At 36.4% G+C, this 21,825-nt stretch overlaps 1 protein-coding gene across 5 annotated transcripts in view; it reads right to left on the minus strand.

The window, feature by feature from the left end:
• The window catches only part of MYO3B (myosin IIIB), a 184,181-nt gene that overhangs the window by 121,189 nt on the left and 41,167 nt on the right, over nt 1–21,825 (minus strand). For 4 of the 5 annotated variants that reach the window (XM_079310943.1, XM_079310944.1, XM_079310945.1 and 1 more), the window contains exon 9: nt 19,711–19,856. In XM_079310943.1, coding sequence (XP_079167069.1) covers nt 19,711–19,856 — 146 coding nt within the window. Of the gene's footprint in view, nt 1–17,911; nt 18,123–19,710; nt 19,857–21,825 lie in introns of those variants that run through there. The other variant, XM_079310947.1, reaches the window with a different exon arrangement.

A 21,825-nucleotide genomic window follows, 5' to 3' on the forward strand; every position in this document is an offset into this window, starting at 1 on the left:
TGGAAATATCTCACAAAACAAAAAGAAAAACAGCATCAGCAACATAAAATAGCTCTGATTTGCTCAATAGTCAAGAGTTTTCATGCACATTCACTGAAAAATGAGTTCCATTGAACAATTACTCTAAAAAATGCAAGCAAATTGGTTTGAAAAAAATTACAATGTAGCTTTGTAATAGATGAATCATTTTGTTCATCTGCATCTTTTCAAAACAAATGTAGCCATCAAATTACACTGCAGGATGACAAGTTTGCTGAAATTACTATCTCATTACCTTTCTCTTTTGCTTCAGAAGACTAAGGGAATACACTTTTCTTCACTTCGTGAAGAAATCCAGAATGCTTGAACCTGGTCTTTTTCAGTTTGAAATGAATAATCCATTAAGATACCTCTAATTCATATCCTGAATCTATCTCATTAAAGGGAAAAGGTAAAACAACTTATATGCATCATCAGATGCTAAACCACAGAGAAACAACACTTGCCCGATCACTTCACCTCAAAGATCAAAGTAAATCCAAATAATTTTGGACTCCAGACTGTGTTAATTCCATTATATGGAGTTCTGTGGCTTTTGTGTACTTGCACCAGCCAACATCATTGCATTTTGCCCACACCTGGCTATTTCTGCAGCACTCACAAAACACATTCATTGGAAAACTAAAAACCTACTTCTTGTTAACTTGCTGACATAACTTACTCTACTTTTTTTCATATAAAATTAGAACACACTGCATGCAATCTTTCTATCAGCTTTGGCACATGTACAAGAAGCTGAAACACAATATAGTCTTATTTCCTACTATATTTGATGGAAATTGTGAGAAGTAGATAGGGATATTATTGGGAAAAGCTGCTATAATTGGGTTTGTCTTTTGAAAATGTCCTCTTTAGATGAAAGATGAGTAATCAACCATTTATTTCCCAACTTTGTCTTTTTTCTTTTAGTTCTTTCTATAATTCATAATTAGTCACAGAACTACATGCTCTATTTCCTTAGGCAAATGCATTGCCCTTGTGAGTAGTTTTTCTATCCTTGAATCCAGTGCTTTCCGTGGTCATACTAATGCTGCTTTTCACTGGGAGTTTTGCTTCAGCAAAGAATGTAGGGTTGAGATGTACAAGACCCATACAGGGAAACAATGTTCCTTCTAAGGACAAGAAGACATTAGCAAGCTTATCAAGCAAGAACTGCTGCTGAATCCTGACTGATACACACACAGCTGTAGTTGGAAATATTTTAATCTGTAGAGCTTTATGTGTTCCCATCATTCAAACTGCCTCCAAAGTCACTGCCTCCAAAGTCACAGCTGGTGAGGCAAAATTGGTCATTTTACCACAGTAAGGCCAACGATGCAGCCCAGTGAGCACCACTCATCCTTTATATTAAACTGTGAACATAATTACAGATCATGGATAATAGATATTTGTTGGCAATGAGAAAACAAATATTTTCATTTATGACAGAATTTTAAAAACTGAAAACACACTATTTTTTAAAATTACTTCAGCAAACTTCATCATACATTTCACCAACAGAAATCGTGACAGTGCCTCCAATTACCAAACTGCAACAGAACAATCTACCACATTGCTTCTAATGAGAAATTAGCAGAGGAACAGCCAACATCTGTCACCATGTACAGGCTCTGACAATCACCATCCCCCAACAAGGATGTTGTGAACTATTCTTCTAGCAGACTGAAGAGACTATAGTTCTGGTGACAGTTTCTTTCGTTTATACATAGCTAGTTTTAACATGAAAATACACTTTTCAGGCATATTTGAAAACACTAAGTGAAATAGCCAAAGAAAAAGGACAAATTCAACTACACATAAAAACAAGATTTCCTTACAAAAGGTTACAGAAAAAGAACTGTTTTTATTAAAAGACATGAATAACTGACAATAATTAATATCTCATAAATTCTCATATAAGCTTAAAGTCCTGCCACTCCAGAGTAGGATTATCCACCTCGTGTAATCCTCCAAGAATGACCAGTTAATTCTCAAAAGATTTCCTGATACACTTGGCTTTGTCCCATTCAAATCAATAAGACGTGTTCACTAATCTGAAAGAAAAATTCAGACCCTAAACAGTCACCTATTCACCTGTCTCCTACTAAAGTCCACTGAAATTCAATTGACTTCCATTAATATATTTCATCAAAGTCCACTCAGCAGGCAGCAGTATACTGTTACCAGCTCTGTGAAGTTAAGATAGAAACTGTAGAAACTTGCAGAAGTGGAGAATCAGTACAAAATCACCTGTGTATATAGAGGCAAGCCTTTGAAACTGCTTTTCAGGTCAGTGGAAAGATATCACAAATCTGAATGGTGCTACATGGAGCCCCCATGGCTGGGAACCACAGCAGCAATCAGCTCATGAGACCAGGAAATCAGAATGAACACAGGATTTACAACAAAACTGAAAGCTGTATCAGAAGCATGGGATTGGGGCAAAATAGCTCCAGGTCTAATGCAACCGTGTGCTAATTGAGTTGATCTAGGGGACTCCAAAGACAATCCTCAAAATGCCAAGAATTCTGCAAGCCTTGACAGTATGAGGCACCAATCTCCCTTAAGTCAACGTAACCAGATCTATAAGCATAGCATTCCCACACCTATACAGACAACAAGGCATAAAATGTTATCTTAAGACTGTACACACCAAATCCCAGCATATGAGACAATTGGAAAAGGCAGTAGCAATTTACAGCATCTTTAGTTTCCTAGGACTCAGCACAATTATGTAAAACTTTCTTGGGCAAGAGAAAAGACTAATGCTGTGTCATAGTACTCAAACTACATATAACCATACATACTCATATAATCATATGTACTCTAACTATATGTAATCATAGAATATACTGAGTTGGAAGAGAGTCCAACTCCTGGCGCTACAAAGAACATCCCCAAGAATCACACCACATGCCCAAAAGTCCAGATGCTTCTTGAATTTTGTCAGGCTTGCTACTGTGATCACTTCCCTGGGGAGCCTGTTGCACTGTTCAATCACCTTCTGAGTGAAAAACCTTTTTCTGATATTCAATCTGGTAAAATGAACTTTATTCTGTGAAAATTAAAGATACGGTCCATCCGAGGGAAAGACTGAAGGAAAAGGGGAAGTAAGAATATGCTCCTGCCAAGTTTGCTCTCCAGACACCTTTTCACTAGTAACTGATTCACTTCTAAACTTTTCTAAGTGTCATCTCCTTTCCCTCTTTCCCTCTCCCTTTTTCTCTGAGGACTCTTTTTCTTCTGTAAATATCTAACTCTAAAGTTAAATTCTAAACACTAAAAGTGTTAACATACAACTCCAACAACTTCTCTTCTAGAATTATCAAAGGCACATATCTAGTCAAATAATGTGTAAGCACTTAATTCTAACAAGGCTATGGTGCTTTAAATGAAGACCAAAATCTACGAAGGGAAAAGAATTGGTTAAGAGAAAGCAGAACACAAGCTATTGCTGCCTCATTACTGAAACAAAAATGTTCATCTTGCTTAAGTATTTTACTATCTTTTAATTACAGAAACAGAGTTATCTGATATTCCCTCTTCACTGGAATTTTCCACTGTTACAGAAGTCTGGACTCAATCCAACAGTATATGATGAATTTATATTGAATTGAAAGTTAAACAGAGTGCAGGATTCTAATTACCTGAAAAGGTCAAGGGTAGTAATCCACCTTTCTGGCTTCGGGATTTTTTTTGTAATACAGGCTCCTGATCCAGTAAAAACCAAATTGGATACCTGTTTCCCCTCTTTCTCAGAAGAGAATGATGGCTATGTAATCTATAACACAAATACACATTTGCCTCTTTTTGTTTATGTTTTTACATGACTATTAATTTTGCTGCCATGAAGTAGGTGACGTGGAAGACTAACAATGAAATATGGGCTCAGCTGCAAAACGAATTCAAACACACCAATGAACAAAATATCAACTAGTTCTTCAAAGCACACTTATATCAAGATTTACTCACAGTCTCCTGCTTATAATAGCTCATCAGGCAGAAAAATAATGAGTAAAAATAAATGGTAAAAGATAGTCAGTTCCAGAACTATGCACAATCTCCTTATGATTGTCAAGATTCACTTTATGGATTGCCAAAAGAGACATGCTTCAGGAGGACTATAAACACGCTGTCAAAAGAAGCTTTCTAAGAAACCTCCATCATATGAACAATCTGATTCAAAATGGTATGTATCTGACAAATGCCATCTTTAAAGTAATGATTAAGGACAGAAATAATGTGCTAAGCACACTAAATTATCCTGAAGGTCAAATAATAACCTTCAGAAAATGTATTAAAGCAAATCTCATTTATGTAATTTTTTAGTTCATACAAACAGAAAGAAAATGGATGAAAAAGTATTGCAAAGTGTTCTGCTTGGGAACATCTGGATTATCTTTGACTTTTTCCCTTGAACACTGCAATTCACAGGCCACTGGTTTCAGTCAGATTTGGCAGCTGCAAGGTTCCATTAGCCTTTTTCAGAACCTGACAAGGCATCATTTATTTCTGTCATTTATTCTTCAGTTTCCAGTTTCAGTTTCTGGCTTTACTAAGACAGGAAAAACTTTAATTTCAGTAATACTTCAGGATGGAGGTGAAAACATAGTTTTGCCTTCCAGTGGTCAAGCTTCCAACCAAAAATTTAGCATAATTTACTTTTAATTATGCTTTGTCATTTCTTTTATTCACAGAGGTTTCGGGGAGTTTAAGAGGCAAAAGAGCAATTGAAACAGGGGAAGTAACAGTAACATTTTTTATTTAAAGCTGGTTGTTATCTTTAGTGCAACATAGTATTTTGCTTTTCTATTAAAACCACTGCTCTGTGAATTTGCAAAGCAGTAGAATGTCAGTCGCCAAAGAAATGAAAATAGGACAGCAGTACTTCTGTGCTTGACTGAAATACATATGGTAGTGTCTAGACATTACACTTCTGTAGCTGGAATATTAAATACTGCAGTTACAAAACATATTAGTAGAAATTCATGGGAAGTAAAATATCTTTTTATATCTGAAAGTGAAACACCCCCAGATAAATTTCTATGCACAATTCCTGAACTGTGCAGGGTTCACACTCCCATTGTACTTTAGTCAGTTTAAGAGGTCTGATTAGGAGACCTGCCTGAAAGCACAGTCCAGTGAAGCAGGTCCACTCTTGGAAAGCTAAAAGCTGGCTCAAGAACGACACAGAGGGATGCTACAAACTGTTTCTTTTAAGCACAGGAAGATTGCCAAGGGAAGAACCAGACCATTTGGAGTCTGACATGGAACAGTGTACCACAGTCCTGTGCTCCTGCTGAGATCTCCCTGTGCTCCCTGAGATCTGCCCAGGAGGGCAAAGCCGAGCAAAGGTGCTGTCATGCTGTGGTGACTCTGCCATTAGGTACCATATTGCCCTGGACACAAGGTAACACAGGATAGCTGTGATTTTTCAACTCACTGAAACCTGCTTTTTGGGGCCTTCTTTCCATCAATAAAATATTTTCACTATATTGCTCCTATGAAAAGGGGAACTTGCTTCACAAAATCACAGAAGTACCTTTTTCATTTTGGCTTCTTTACCTTAATTTCTTTGCTTAGTTCTTATTAGTTGTTTAGCTCTTATTTTCAAAGTGGAAGAAACCTTCTTATCCTTCCATTTCACAAAGGCAAGCATTTTCTTAGGTAAGGCTCTACAGAAATACAAATAAACCTAACAGTAACCCCAAAAAAGAAGTTTGTTACCACATGATTGATGTGGCAGGTACTGGACATGCAATTCAATCATTACACTCAGCAAAAGTAAGCATTTAAACCCTGCACTTTCAAAGAAAGTAAGGATTACACCTTCTTTGTATGTTATGACTCAAACTTTACTTACGTTTTTCAACTTTGTATGGTACGAACTGGTATTATTCTGATAGCTCTGCAGTTCAGTTCAGAAATAAACACTTGCAGAGGGAATACATTAGTTAATGGTAGCATATTTCCAATGGACCATTAGGAGGATCATTATAAATATTCTGAAGCAATACACTGAATAAATGCTGAAACCTAAAGAAATGTACAAGATGTGTAAGAGTACCATTTTTTAAAAAAAGGAATTATCATTTAAGGTAATACACCTCCTGAGCAAGAGGGCTGTATGCAGAATAAAATTTATTTGTTCCCTCTCCTATTTCCTCCAACAAGCTTTATTCTAAAATTGTTAATTGTTTGTCTGTTCTTCTAATAAAAAAACATCTGGCTTATGGATACCTGTAGATTGTAACTGGGGTGAAGACTAATGAAAATAGTATGAGAAACACGAAAAAGTCATTCATTACCAAGAAGATCCCATGACTGCAATTCAAATAAAGCCTTTCTTATGCAGAAATAAATGACAACAATACAGTAATACTGTATCCCAATAAACCTATAAAGACACTAACATAAAACTCATGTGTTCCTTGAAACAGTTGGATAGGCCACAGAAAATATTTTGGGAAAAATATTGACTCACATAAGCCAGGGAATCTAGGAAAGGATAAAGGTAGTAAAAATGCATTTAAGGTAAGAACCACTAATGATAGATATAATGTATTGCAAAGCAATTAGTGATGCAATAAGAGACAAAAAAAACCCCAGTACAGAGCTGGTATATTAAAACATCACGGAGCACATGAAGATCCAGAGAAATTATTTTTTTTCTTTTAATGCAAGGTTTAACCCACAGCTCATGCTGAAAATTCCATGGTAAGCTCTGAAAAGAAGGATATTCTGGATCAGTTTAAAAATTCAGAGAAAATTAAGAACTGAAAGAAGCAATGGTAAATGACAGACATAGGACAAGGGACATTTTGAAGATGAGAAGCACCATCCCAACAAAAGGAAAGACAAGACAATGCCAAGATTGGGAATAGCATCAAATTATATCAAGACATCAATAATATCAAAGTACTAACAAAGTGAGAAGAGAAAAAAGTAAAAACGAGAGGCCAAAAAAAAAAAAAAAAAAGATGAAGACAAGCAAACCAAAATCCCCAAAGGCAAAACTAGGACAGGCAAGCAAAAATACACCTACAATAAAAATAGAGGGTAAAATATGGAACACAATTCTTCCTTCCTTCCTGAATTTCCTCTCAGTAATTAATTATGAGTAACTAAGGTGATTACATACTTGTTAACATGACATGAGCACTCAACTTTAAATAATATAAAGAATGGCTAAAGAAAGAAGAAAATTATACTTTCATCTAGTCATATCCATGTTTGTTGCAATATATAGATGTTTTCTGTTCTTTTTGTGTCCCCAGACAGTTCAAGCAGATGCAGTTTGCTCTAAAAGTCTGACATGTTTGTGAGTTAGCAACAGATCACTGATCATCAATTTGCCCAATGAATCCACCTTATTGCAATTCAAAACATCTTTCTCTAGCACTTGTACTAATATGTGAACAGTCTGATAAGAGGGAATCCAATATAATTATACTGAGATTGAAGAAACCTAGCAGATACATTTTAGCTAATTTAACCAAACTAAACTGCATAGAGTCGATTACTTTAGTCAACCAGGTAGAAAGATGAAAGAAGTTACTATTTTTTCTTAATGCTCTCAGAGACTGTGGTGCTGGATGCCAAAGCAGAGATACCAGCTCACTCAAAAGGAGAAACGTTCCTTTCTCCTGTCACTCTCCAAGCTACTGAAGAAAGGTTTGCTCAAAAAGAAAAGTGAATGCTCCCTTTGCAAGAGCACAAGAGTCGCTTCCTCTCTCTTTACAGACATACCTTTTTTTTTTTTTTTTTTTTTTTGTAAATACAGCTTTCATTCATGGAATCTCAACATTCATTTGCCAAGCAGATTAAAATGTCAGTTGCTAAGATCTTATACCATAGAGATCTTATATTTTAGAGATAAGCAGGACCATGTTCAAGTTGCCTCTAACTTTTTTCTGGATACACATAAAAAATCTGACACTTTTTCAATAAAGCAGCTATGGGCCTTTGTAAAAATAGCTACACCTGCCTTGGAAAATTGCCTTGGTTTTGGTAAGTTTTACCAGGCTTTTTTCAGTCTTCAAAACTTTTATACCTTTATACCTGTATGCTTTCAATGGAAACTTTTAAGGGCTCCTAACACTAGACAAATTAATCCACTAATTGTTTATTCAGATTGGGTAACTAAGTAAACTACCCTGTTTACTACTTAAGTTCCTCCCAAAACCCCTATACAGGTGAAGTGAACATTTTTTTCCCCACAGCACAGACAAGCACATGCTGGAAAGGACCTTAGAAGGTCTTTAACTCCAACCTCCTGCTCAAAGCAGGATAATCTATGAGTTCAGCTCAGATTTCTCAAGGTTTATTTTCTCAGGTCTTCACACTTCCAATTAATTTTCCTTCAAGTCAGCACTATGAAACCCAGCCCTTGAACATGGCCATTACATTGCATCCCTACACTCCCAAGATCGCATTTAGCCATATATAAATGCTCTTATATAAATATATAATATAATACTCATATATAAATAGCTCTTCTGAACCTTAGCACAGAACCATTGTGCTAAGTTCATTGTGAACCAATGAACTTACAGGCCATTTCACCAGGCCTCCATCATTATTTACCACATTCCCCCTCTTCTTTTTCCTTTCTCCATTCCCTGCTTGCTATTTCTTCAAACAGCACTGTAACATTTGTGAACCTAGCACTCAAAGTCATTTAATCTGAATACATTGCAGTTTGCTCCCATGCAAAATGTGGCCTCTCAGCAGAGAATGCTCTGTCTAGAGCCTTGCCTGGGAGCTTTTCCTTGGCCTCATGACAGTTGTGAAAACTTGCACCTCCTGTAGGAACTCATGTGAGAAGTTGCAGTACAACAGAAATCTAAATGGTTTTCATGATCATGAAAAACCCATTGAAATAATTAGCAACTCCCTGAATACTGCAGTTAAAAAGATTTATAACCAATGCCTACTCCAATAAATATTTCTTTAAAAATTTTATGAGTTCTAACTTATGACTATATCTCTGATAGGAAAGAAATATAAGCTACTAATTGTTAATGGTAAATGTGCAGATATGTGTAGTGCATTGTTACTGCACTAATCATGAGTAATGATTAAATATACCACATAAAATCCTAACATTAATCAAACTGATAAATGCAACAAGTAAATCAATACCTTTCAAAGCACAGCTCCTTTTCATCAAATATGTTTGCAAATAGTGTGATTACTTTTTATTGCATATTTCTGAAAATTACTTTAGAGAGTGAAGCACATAGGCATTTGGTGACTTCTTATCACAAAAAAATAACCATCATTACAATCCTAAGGAAAATTACAATCTTGCTAGAATGTGGCTAATATAAAAAAAGTCCATTTTCTTTTTCTTCTGCTTCTATCAGCCAGTGAATTAATTCCTTTATAAATACGAACATCAATATTCTATTTTGAATAGAAAAAAGGCATCTGTTTTTCAATTACATCCCATGAAAGTCTCTGGAAGTGTGAAATGTACAAGTTGTCTTATTCACTCTGCAATACCAAACTATGTGAAGAGATTATATTTTTTCATGCAAAAATATAATTCAATCTACTTGGCCCAATTCATTATAAATGAAGTGGGCTACTGAACTCCGATATTAACCACAGACTATAAAGTTTATTTTGGAACCCCACAAGGCTAATGGCTTGTAATGAAGTTTCACTTCTTTAGGACTGCACTACAATCCAGAACAGAACGTTAGCACTTTCCTTCAAATATTAAGTTCTAACTTGTATTTCCAAGGCACAAGTATGGCAAGTTGCCTGCACACCAACAGCCCTGCAAAACCACGTGTTAGATGCACAATAACTCAACAGAACACAAGTGTGTATTCTTCATGAGCAGCAATCTAGGCATAAAGACACATGCAAAAAAAAAAGGAAATGTTTGACAAGGTAAGACATTGCAGGCAAAATATTAATGTTTTATGAATGAAAACTTACAACACTGATATGGCTTTCACGCAAGACAGTGTTCCAGATTTCAAAAAAATGCTATTTTTTTGCAGTCTCCTATTTTTCCTCCATGACCGACCGATAAGCTGTATCACCATTTCATATAAAATAACTCTCACTAAAATTCAGTCACACACACGAGAGACTGTATGGTCTGAGTAACATGCCTGTCAGCATTATGGCTCTGATACCACATAATTTTCCAATCAGAATGCAATTAAAAAGGAGAATACAGGTTTTTCTACCAGGCAACAAAACTTTAATTCAAACATCATCTGCAAAAAACCAAACACCTCTGTGGACTGAGCATGAAGATGGTTATCATGTGGCACAGGGTAAGGCAGGCTGACTATTGATGTTTGATAGCCAGGAAGTCTAAGGGAATTACTCATCCAGCATTTTCCTCTGGCAGCACTGAATACAAAGCTCTTCTGAAATTAGACTTTAATGCAGAGCTCCCCTCAAGGAAGTTTGGTGTGGGAACATCATGTGTCCTTCATTGTGGCTAAATCCTCTGCCCAAAAATAACATTGCGCCATTTGCAGCCTTTGTGTGCAGCTGAAATATTTGGTATCTTGGTATTTGGAGCCCAAAGGAATCGATAAGGAAATACATTTTCCTTCCTTCCAGTATTTAGAGAGTTTAGCACAGTAACTAGGGGGTCATTTGCCTGTACCTGTTTCATAGAAAAAAACGAGGGGGGAAAAAGAAAAAAACCCCAAACAAACATAGGGGTTTACACAATTTAAATCCTAAAGGATAATTTTAAAAGGGAAGCAGAATGCAATTTTAACAGACCCTAAATAGTCTGCTTCATGAATGTTCACTTAATACCAGACCACGACATTCTTAAAATTTCAAGCAGGGAAACCTGCTCTGGTTACCTTGGTGATAAACTGAAGACAAAATAGCACATAATTGTTGCTGATGTCACTGCTCCCAATTGTTTCCAAGGTTACAGAGTACCTCAAATAATTGTGATGTTTCATTTCTAGACTGCATTGGAAGCCCATTTTCTGTTCCCAGAAAATTGTTTAGTACTGCAGGTAATCTATCTAAACCTTATCTATTAAGGCATCAGCAGCCTCTCAGCAACCTCTGGTAATGATGTAGGCTTATATATTGAAAATATAGCTACCTAGTTCTTTACTGAGCAACTTGATTCCTAGATTATCTTAATTATTTTTATCCTAAGAATCTATCTCTATAACAAAGTATATTAATCAATCATACAATAATACCCAGACATTAAATGTCTTAGGGCAAAGTAATATTACATGTGAGCTATCTACCTGAAAGGAAGCTATTCTCTGGGGTAAATGGTGGAAAATTTGTTGTTAACTATTTTGAGATTTTCTCACAATCTTCAAACTCATTCTAAATGCAAAGCACAAATATTTTTCTGCAATAGAAAAAGAGCAGCAAGCCTACATCTTCTCAATTGCAACTTCCAGTTCACTGTGCACCATAGCATGAATCTCCTTAAAAATCAGTATGTATTTTGTGTAAGGATTATGCTGACAGTGTTACTGCCAAAAGACAACTACAGACAATGGTATTAATTACTGTAGTCCTGTCAAGAAACAAGGAGCAGTTTTGAAATCACACTAAAAGCATCATTTTAATCTACAATAATAAAAATTGGTAGGTTAGCTATGCCCATATTTCAAATCCTCACTTCTGAAGGAGACAACAGTAGATGTCCATCTCCCACCTCTCCTCCTCCTGGATGTGCTTTTCATCATATGACTGCTCTCAGACTGCAATGCTTGACCTTGTCAGCAAGAAATTTTCCACTAGAGCAAAACAAAATGGCATTCACAGTATCTTAGCAGTCAGTTATTACTTATGCAATGCATTTTGAAAAGTAATAATTTAGAAACTGGATGACTAAAACAGCTTATGTGCATTTAATGCACAAAATTAACTGCATATGGAGCCACTAAAAACATCTGTCAGGCATCCTGGCTTCTACCTAGGGTTGAGTGCAGCATGGAGAGTAACACAGAACATCAGAAGTGATCGTTTTTTATTTGCTTAGAAAATGGTTGAGAGCTAAGCATGTTTATTTTCACAACTGAGTTTCCTGATGAATTCATTTCAACTGCATACATTTTAGCTCTTCGGTATTTCAGCAACAACTATAGTGGCAGGAAATGTTTGGTGAAACAGTCTGTTTTCAAAAAGCACCAAATAATATACCTAAAAAACATTTTAAATAAGCACCAAAGAATATACCTATAAAACAATACCCCTCTATTCACGAGAAAACCAGTTGGAGGGGAGACTCTTAATGAATCAAAAATCAGAAGCATACTGTGCAGGCAAAGTCCTCCTTAACAGCTGAAACAGTAAAGGCTTTACAACAGACCTATTCAGCAGCAAGCCACAGAGCACAAATTACAATTACTTGCTGAAATTAGGCTATGAATACATATGAACAAAGAGTGCATTTGCAAAATCAAATTCTATCTGTAAATTACTTACAAAAAGGAAGAGAAACACAAAATCAATGAGAAACAGGCAGTTGTAGATAAGTTATGTGATAACTGAACAGTTAAAGGAAGGAAAGGTGGGAAATTGCACCAAGATGATGTAATTTTAGGGCTGATTCTTTATTGTCTTATGTTATAGATAAAAATACTTAAAATATTCTACTACTTTCAAAAATATATTACAATGTCATAAGGAAAATGGAAAACAGACCCCATTTTGCTATGATACTGCTGCTAACTGCATACACTTCAATTTCTAGATCTACTGCCAGACTTAAAAGCTCTGTTATAGATGAATACGTGGTACAGTCTTAGAAATAGCTCTCTGCTTTTTAAATAAAGATGATATAATGAAAGTAACAGTGCTACAAGCTACTCATTACGCTGTTAAAGCCTGGCACAAATCTATTTGAATCTGATATTCAAACCCAAGGATGCATTTTTATCAATTCATATACCTGTTAGGAATTAAATAATTATGAATATGTCCTATACATCCTTATAAGGGCAGAGCTCTTGCCCTGAAGTCTTCTGGCTCTGCTGCATACTCTGAGACAAAGTGACAGTAACAGTACTAAAACACCTAGTCCTCACATCACAAAACTTTTTTTGCCTGTGGACTTCACACATCCACTGCCAAATCAGACCAACACCTACATCCACCACTAGAGGTGTAGTGCAGGGGTAGAAAGGGTCCAGTGCCATTCAACACCTTCATTAATGATGAGGCAGAGTGCACCCTCAGGAAGTTCACCATGTTTCCAACCTGTGAAGAAGGCTGATACACCACAGGGATGTGCTGCCATCCAAAGGGAAGGAACCTCAACAGGCTGGAGATAGAGCCAACAGGAACCTCAGAAGTTCAGCAAAAGCAGTGCAGAGCCCTGCACCAGTATTTTCTGAGGGCTGGTCACCAGGAAAGCAGCCTTGCACAGAGGAACTGGGGTTCCAGTGGACACCAAGGTGAACATGAGCCAGTTCTGTGCCCTTGTGGTAACAAAGGCTGGTGGTACCCTGGGCTGCATTAGGGGGGTGTGGGCAGCAGGCTGACAGTGACTCTGCCTTTCTACCAGCCTGGTGAGGCCACGTGCAGAGCACTGTGTCCAGTTCTGGGCCCTGGTATCAGGGAGGCACAAAGCTACTGGAGACAGACCAGCAGTCACCAAGATTGATCAGGGGACTGGAGCACTTCTCACATGAGGAAAGGTTGAGACTGGCAGGACTTTTTAGCACAGAAAAGAGAAAGCTCAAAATGTGTATTATCAGTATAGAAATGCATGAAGGGAGAGTGTAAGGAAAACTGAGCCAGGCACTCTTCAGTGCTGCCCAGTGATGAGTAAAAGTCAAGTGCCCATACAAGTTGTAGAGTCTCCATCCTTGCAGACACTCAAAGCTGTATGGACACTGTCCTGGGCAATCTGCTACAGATAACTCCGGTTGAGCTGGATGGTTGGACAAAATGACCTCCAGACATCTTTTCCAATCTCAACCATTCCATAATTCTATGGAAGGAAAAAGAGCCAAGCACACACACTTCCTGACATTTTCAAAGACACATCAATGCTTCACTTGCTGTGAAAGCAGTGATCCTGAACTCTTCGGAAAAAATCAAGCACAGAAGGCAGATTTAAAGCATTGTAACAGAAACAAAACACAAGGTGCTTCTTGGAATTTCCACTAGCTAGCCAACAACACTTTTGGAGACTTAAACTGAAAATCTAGTCATGTTTCACTGGCTCAAGATTGTATGAAAAGTCTGTAAATTCCTGAAGAATTAGTAGTGGTCTTTCCAATGCCTAGTCACAGACTTATCTCTTTTTTCACCTAGAGACAGACTATTTTTGAATTGTTTTGCTATTCATACACCAACTAAGGAGAATCTCAAGCCATTTGGTTCTGTTCACTAAATGTAATATGTCACCTTACATTTTTAGTATTTGGAATTTTCTATAAAAATACAATCATAAAATAATGGAGATCCAATGTATCAGACAATAAAATATTGTATAAAAGTCTGCTTATTCCTCAGACAGTACGATATTGTATAAAATTCAGCGTATTCCTCAGACAATTAAACACAGTTTTTACAGACACCACAATGCCCTACCTATAACCATAGGCAGAATCTGGTCTTCTGAAGTAGTTTGCTCACTAGTAGTTCCGTAGTTTAGTGTAACTGCACTTCACATTTCTATTGAAAAATAAAAAATATGCTCTGAAACTTCTATTCCTAATGTCAAATTACTTACCATAAGACTTCAGCATATTCCTTAAATTACTTTAAACACTTCATATTAAGTTACTACAATTGTATTAATTATTTTGGATTTTGTTTTACAAAACCAATTTTCAGCCTTATTGTCCTACAACACATACTTGTGTTTCTTTACCATTCCAAACAACAGCAGTATAAGTGTATGCTATATGTTACATCAGGATCGTGTCAACACCAATGCAGACGGCAAAATTACAGAAAATTTGGAATATGAGATGCTGCAATGTAAAAGGCTGTGTTAGAAAATGTTAGTATTTAAAATGTCCCCTCAATGGATTTACCTGTTCAGATGGATGAAACTACCTGCAGCACACAAGATGCCTCATATGTATACAAGAAGGTCAACGTGCAATGGGCTGTCCCACAGTCGCTCTATCTACTGAAGGTATATTCTACTGTCTATTCTCTTTCTTGACATGATCATACCTTAAAAATGACAGTAATTGAGTACTCTTGAAGAACTTCTTCAGAGTGTATATACCAACATGAAAGGTGAGTGTATGGTGGTACAGATAGTACAAAGATACTGCCAATGTAAAAGTTATCATGAAGCTCAAGTTGTGATGGGGTTAGAGGTGATTTGATCCTGCTGAAGCAGTCAAGCATCAGTAAATTCAAACTAAGAAGTACTCCCAAGAACTCTAAGTCTCAACGCAGTACAGCACAGGTGAACTGCACCATTCAAAAACTCCTCAAAAGCTCAATTCCATTCCAATCCTGGCTATTTAACATGAATTAATGAAGCATAATAATTTTAAATGAAATTTCAGTTAATTCTCAGATTTTGTGAGTTAGAAAATCAAATAGCCATTTCTTATCACCAATCTATTTTAAAACAGGTGCCTTCCACTGCTCTAAGAAAACTTGAGTAATAGACATGAGTGGAGAATTTAGTTTAATTTTGTGTCAGCTATCACTGTAACCTAGAAAAATTACACTTGACCACCTCCTTGTAAAAAAGACTATATATAAAGAGACAAATCCTGAAAAGCAGGATCTTTGCAACATGATCTGAAATCCTCTCTTTACACTGGTACATATACCCCACCCATCCTTTCCAGACTACAACACACCATCTTTATCTCCTCTTTGCCACATCAATTTTTATAGTCATTACTTTTCAAAATTTCAAATTGGCAGTGATTTGTCATGATACCTTAAGAGATAGTACTGATATAATGTAGCATTTCTCACAAGATAACATAGTTCAAAGAATTTATGGACATATTTTACTTTAAAAAGCTTAGGTACAGTGGTATTTGAGAATCTTTCATTTTGTAATATTTTTGCCAAAACTGACACACCTAAGTAGTGACAGCAGATGGAAGAGGTTAAAAGTATCAACTCCCAAATCACCAAGTTCACTAGACCACCTTCCTTTCATAATTTAGACCCTTCTGTTGGAGATTTGAAAAGATATTCTAGGCAGATGACATGTTAACAGAATAATTTCATGGTTCAGTGTCTTCGCAGTATGATTTATCTCTTATCTCTAGGCACTGGAGGTCCCCTTTCAGGAGATTTATTAGTTAGATCCAAGAATCCATTTTGAGGAGAGAGAATATGTGTGTTATTGCAAAACAGAACATTAACATTTGCTCTAAGATAATGCCTCCTTCTCATTAGCAGTTTTAAGAAAAGTCCCATGCATGTGCTATCACAACTGTTTCTAAGATACTGCAACTTCACACAACAAAATGTTCTTGAATGAAACCAGTTTTTAAAATGTGCATTAGTCCAGGAACTTGTATCCCCTTCTCTTCTAAATCTACATAATATAAATAGACATAAGGTCCAGAGTCTAATGAAACATCTGACTTAAAAATTAATAATACCATTTTCTTTTTCACTCCACATTTGCTATCCGATATTTTCTGCAGATGTTACATTTTTTGTAAGACAAGAAAAGTGTTTAACCAAAGGAAGATGCTTAAACATCTGGCTCACAGATCAGGCCATATTATCAAAAGTATGTAGTTAATACTTAGATACCTTAAAAAATCCAGTGTGTTTTCAAAACCATTTAGTATCTGGCATCTCCTGTTGTAAAACACTAGTCAGCCTTTGAGGGAAGTGCAGCATGGTGGGATCAGCTTTTTCTCATGCCCAAGTTGAAGTACTTGGTGATTTCTGAGAGTTCACCTGCCCTCTACAAGTAAGCTATTTTGCTGAGATAAATTCAGTCTCCAATCACATTTTATGTTGCTTGACACAACATTCAGATAGAAAATCTGAATTTAAATGGGCATAAGTGTCCTTCTCTTCCCACAAAGCCATATAACACATATTGGGACTCTGTGGTGTTTCTACACATATGCTCCTTTGCTGAACTCTGAGGTATTCAATCTGGAGATTAGTCCATCCCTGGTCCACGTTACATAATGCAGATGTGAATCTGAAGGCAGTAAGTTTAACACAAGTCCATGACTTCAGTTCTACATAAGAAGATACCTCCAAAGATCTTTGGGGTGTGCAACTGTTCTGACTGCCAGTACAAAATTATTCATCCAATGATTGATTCAAAACCTATAAAGTCAAAGTAAAGACTCATTGATTTAAATTACACTCTTTAAGACTAAGGTCTAGTTCTGCTGCTCACTATGTTGAAACAGTGCCAAGGCTAAAAGCACTATTGCATCTCACTAGAAAAAAAGCCAATGACTAAACTGACATAGAAACTTAACTATTTGAGAATGAAAGAAGTCTACAGAAACACACACTGAGATTTCTGTATCTAGTTTTGGCAATTTTGCCATTACTAACATTTTAAAATAATTGTTAGAACAGATTATTAAACAGTGTTTGATAAGACAACTTGAAAACCAGTGCAAAATTTTTCTGTTAATGTAAAGAAATTACCAACACAGAAAACAGACCAGTCTAGTACACAAAATGCAGTATAAATAGAAAGATACAGATCAGCAGGAGTCAAGAATGTAAGCAAAGAAGGAATTAATTCTTGACAACTCTCTGAGTCATGTTTAAGTGTCTTTTATTGTAAATAGCAATGTCACCTCTTCTCCAAACTACAGTCAAATCAGCTCAATCAACAAAAAATGATCCTGGGAAAACACATACAGAAATCACATACAAAAATCAATTAATCAATAGCCCATTATGTTTACTGCTTGTTATTACTCATTACATTTATTGTTTGCTATTTGCAGAAGCTTTTTGCCCTTCCAGATAAAATGGAACTTGACTGTAGGGAACCACAGTCACATCATAACTATGTTCAGAGGATTTTGGTCTGAACAGTCTCAGAAGGTGAGCTGCAATGCTTCTATATGTCACTGCTGGACACTCAACATCCAGTGCTTAGAAGAACCACTTTGTTTTTGAGAAGAGCCTCAATGCTCATGTTGAAAAGGCTGTTAAAAATATGTGCAGCCTAGTTATCAGTAACTGTTCTGAGAATAAACAGTCAAGGTACTCTAAGAGGTCATATTTGCTATCCCTCTGAATTGATTTCAAACAAGTACCAGGAGAGAATCTCTGTCTCCTACACCCCAGGTGCTTATACCATCCAGCACTCATCATAGTTCACTAATAAGAATGCATAGTTAGAAGCAGCAGGGATATACAGATCATATAATGCACAGCACAGGAAAATATCGACTTAAAAATTGGTACCATTCTATTTGGTAAACGTACACATTAATTGATTAATCAGATGGATAATTCACCTTTGTTTTGCTAAGTCATACAGAGGTGCAACAGCACATAGAGAAAGAGGTATTCTGTAGACAGAAATCAAAGACTCTCCATGCCCAACTTTATCTTCCTATTGCTTCCTCTTACTTTTGGTATCATTTCTGTCTTTTAAACTGTTTTGAGCATCAATAAAATTTTTAGATACTACTTTAGTAATCTGAAGCCTCCTTGCCTTAATTGCCTGGACCCATTCTATGCTCATGAAAAGGTAACAAAATCAACTGCTGATTCAGTATGAATAATTTTGGAAAGAGTGGTGGTGGTTCATGTCTGAGCTGGGGAGAAGGAGATAACTGTATGAGCCAGAACCAGCACAACTGCATCTGCATATAAATAGACTTAATCAGAAATGCAAATTGCAATCAGATGAAATTTTAAAAGCCTATGATAACTGTGTAGATAACAAAAGGTCAAACACTTGTATTGCTGAAGATTTTAAACTGTTAATTCAGTGGTAATTCTTTATTACCCAAAATGTGGAAAAGACTGGTACATGCCAGTCTAATCAATGATGGACAATTTCTATCTTCCTTCTATTATTACAACTGTTCTGTTGCTAAACTCTATTTTACACTGTCAGTCTCAACCTATGCAGGAAGACTCAATGAAATGAAAACAAATTAAATCAAATACAGACAGTATGAAATAATATAGCTAATTTGTATAACTATATATAGAAAGAAGTTTATACCCCTTTTTCATGTCCAATCTAATTCATATTGGATTTTCCATGGATGAAAATCCAAACCTTAATATTTTAACATCCTCAGGTAAATGAAAAAATAAATTATGACTACAGTTTGCTGAAACTGCCAGAACTGCTTCATAGCACTGTCAAAATTGTATGCTTTTCTTTTACAGTGAAACAAGCCTAAGACTCTAGGGGAATAATACTTGAAAACATTATTTAACAGTTGCAAATGTTGGCTTCTCTATTTGAAATAAGCATTTTCATCAATAGTAGGTAAGAAAAGTTCTATTAGAAGGAAGGTATCTGGATATTATATGATTTTATATCCCAAGGTAAGAATAATATAACTAAGTCTTTATAATTTGAAGGAGTTCTAAATAAAAATTACTGTAGAATACAGACTGAAAAAAAAAAATCTTTAACATTACAGCTTTTCTCTGCCTTTTTGAAGAGATTCATAGGATTTAAAGAATAAACATTTGCCAAATATTTCTTGTTTGACTAGACTGCCTTTGAACAAACTAGTGAGTGAAGAGAGCCATCTAGTGCCATACCTTGGAATTTTAAAAAGGGTTTTCACCGGATGCATATCAAATAAAGGAGGGTCTCCATCCCCCAGTTCAATGGCTGTTATTCCCAAGGACCATACGTCACATCGAGCATCATAGGAGTAGTCATACTGCTGCTCACAAGCAATGACCTATCAGAAGAGAAGCAGAGAAACCAATGCTTTAATCTAATTTACAATTCATCTCATCCAATATAACATGAAAGTACTTTCTTGAGTCATGTCTAAAATGCTACATAGCTGTCAAATCCATGTAATTTTTGCCTGTATATACCAGACAGACAAAATACCACAAAAAGGTAACAGTAAATTAGAATTTCTCTTAGGTTTGTTGTATTTAAAAATAAACACTATTTTTTTTAAATACATCAAGCTCCATGGGATGCTTCAAATATCTATACAAATAACATCAATACTCAATTCTTTTTTTGAAAGAACAACTTACAGAAACCTATTATAATAGCAGAGAACCCTATTGATGTTTTCCTCCAATTTGAAGAGGCAGAGCTTTGTTAGTTAATCAGGTGCTTTTCTTAAATAAAAGCTCTGGAACAAATTTTAGTTCTTCAAAATGTTCACTATAGCCTTGATCTCTTCACAGAGATCACTCTATCTCATGAAATATGGACAGTAGACAGCTTCTACACAGCTCAAGCAGAGTGCTTTAAAACACACCCCTGTTTCAGAGGCCTGATAATTTCATTTTCTTATATCATTTGTGAGATAGAAAAAAATCAAACGTCTTTATTTTAAAAAAATCTCGACTTTTCATTGGAGCTGAGAGTACCACTCAGCACTGCAGAGGCCTGCTCTGCTCAGTGGGGCATGAAGACAGAGAGTCCAGAAGATATGATCTGAAACTGAAGAACATACTACTCCCTTTCTCTTCCTTGTGCAAAACCAGCACATTTGTACATATTTTATATCCAGCAAAATCATCCCCTGCTTGTAAAAGTGGAATGGAAGACATAGTTTGCTATGCTGTAGACATTATGTTCATGGCAAAGCTTCAGGGGGTGATGTAGCTAATCTTGAGATTTGCTAGTAACCATGGGAATAAACACCAAGTCTTTCACTTCAGCATGGGGGGGCTGCATGCACACAGTGGCCAGGGTTGCTAAGGAGACAGGTTGTCATCTTTTGTTTTAGTTGTAATTTCATGCCCAGTCGTACTGCCGTAGGTTGAAAAGCATTCAAACACCAGACAGAAACAGAAAGTGTGATGGTAGCTGTCAACACTAATTGTGCTGAGGGTCACACTGATACAGAATGAGGGGACAGAGAAGTCACGGGTCTGGAAAAATAGAACATAAACAAATCAGTCACACTAAGTGGAGGGAATTTAGAGAAGTCAGTGCCTAGGCATTCTGTGTGATTTATAAATTGCACAGAAACACAAAAATTCACAGAGATACACAAGATGACTTATACCTGATAAGAAAATTTTATATTCAAGAATACAATTCTGCTTCTGAAATCAATACAAATATTTCTCTGAACTTGCTGAGCAAGTGCAGCAGCAGATCAAAGGTGGATTCAAAAGAAGGAGAGCAGTTAATACAGAGAACTACCTATTATTTGGACAGTAGTCATACTGACTTGTGCAGAGAGGAAGCTATACACATGTTTAGGGGAAGCAAATTACATCAAACCCTTTTAAGTTTACCCAGAATTATTAGACGTGAACTTACTTTCACTTAGCCTCAGTATATAGTGTCTGTACAAAGCAGAGCTGCAAGCATATGCTAATAACAGTGCAGACGTGCTACCTGGAGATGACTGCTGCACAGTTAGCGCTGCTGACCACGCGCAGGAAGGAGCTGGAGTTAGCAAGGCTGCTGCTGCTGGAGTGGGGCAGTGCTGGGCTCAGCTGACACAGCCAGCTAAGCAGCTTATGTGGTGTGCGAGCACTGCTGAGAAGCACTGCACATGGAAAACGAACGTGGCACTGAGTTGTTACTCTTGCTGCAAGGAAAATGAGATTGCCAGCTGTGCCAGTCATGTGAAATAATCCAACTGAACTTCTGGGCTCCATCTGACACTATACAACCCAACTTCATTTGATGCATTGGAAATACAGTATTATTTTGTACCATTATAC

Source organism: Erithacus rubecula (assembly GCF_903797595.1).
Source record: "Erithacus rubecula genome assembly, chromosome: 8".
Classification (NCBI taxonomy): domain Eukaryota; kingdom Metazoa; phylum Chordata; class Aves; order Passeriformes; family Muscicapidae; genus Erithacus; species Erithacus rubecula.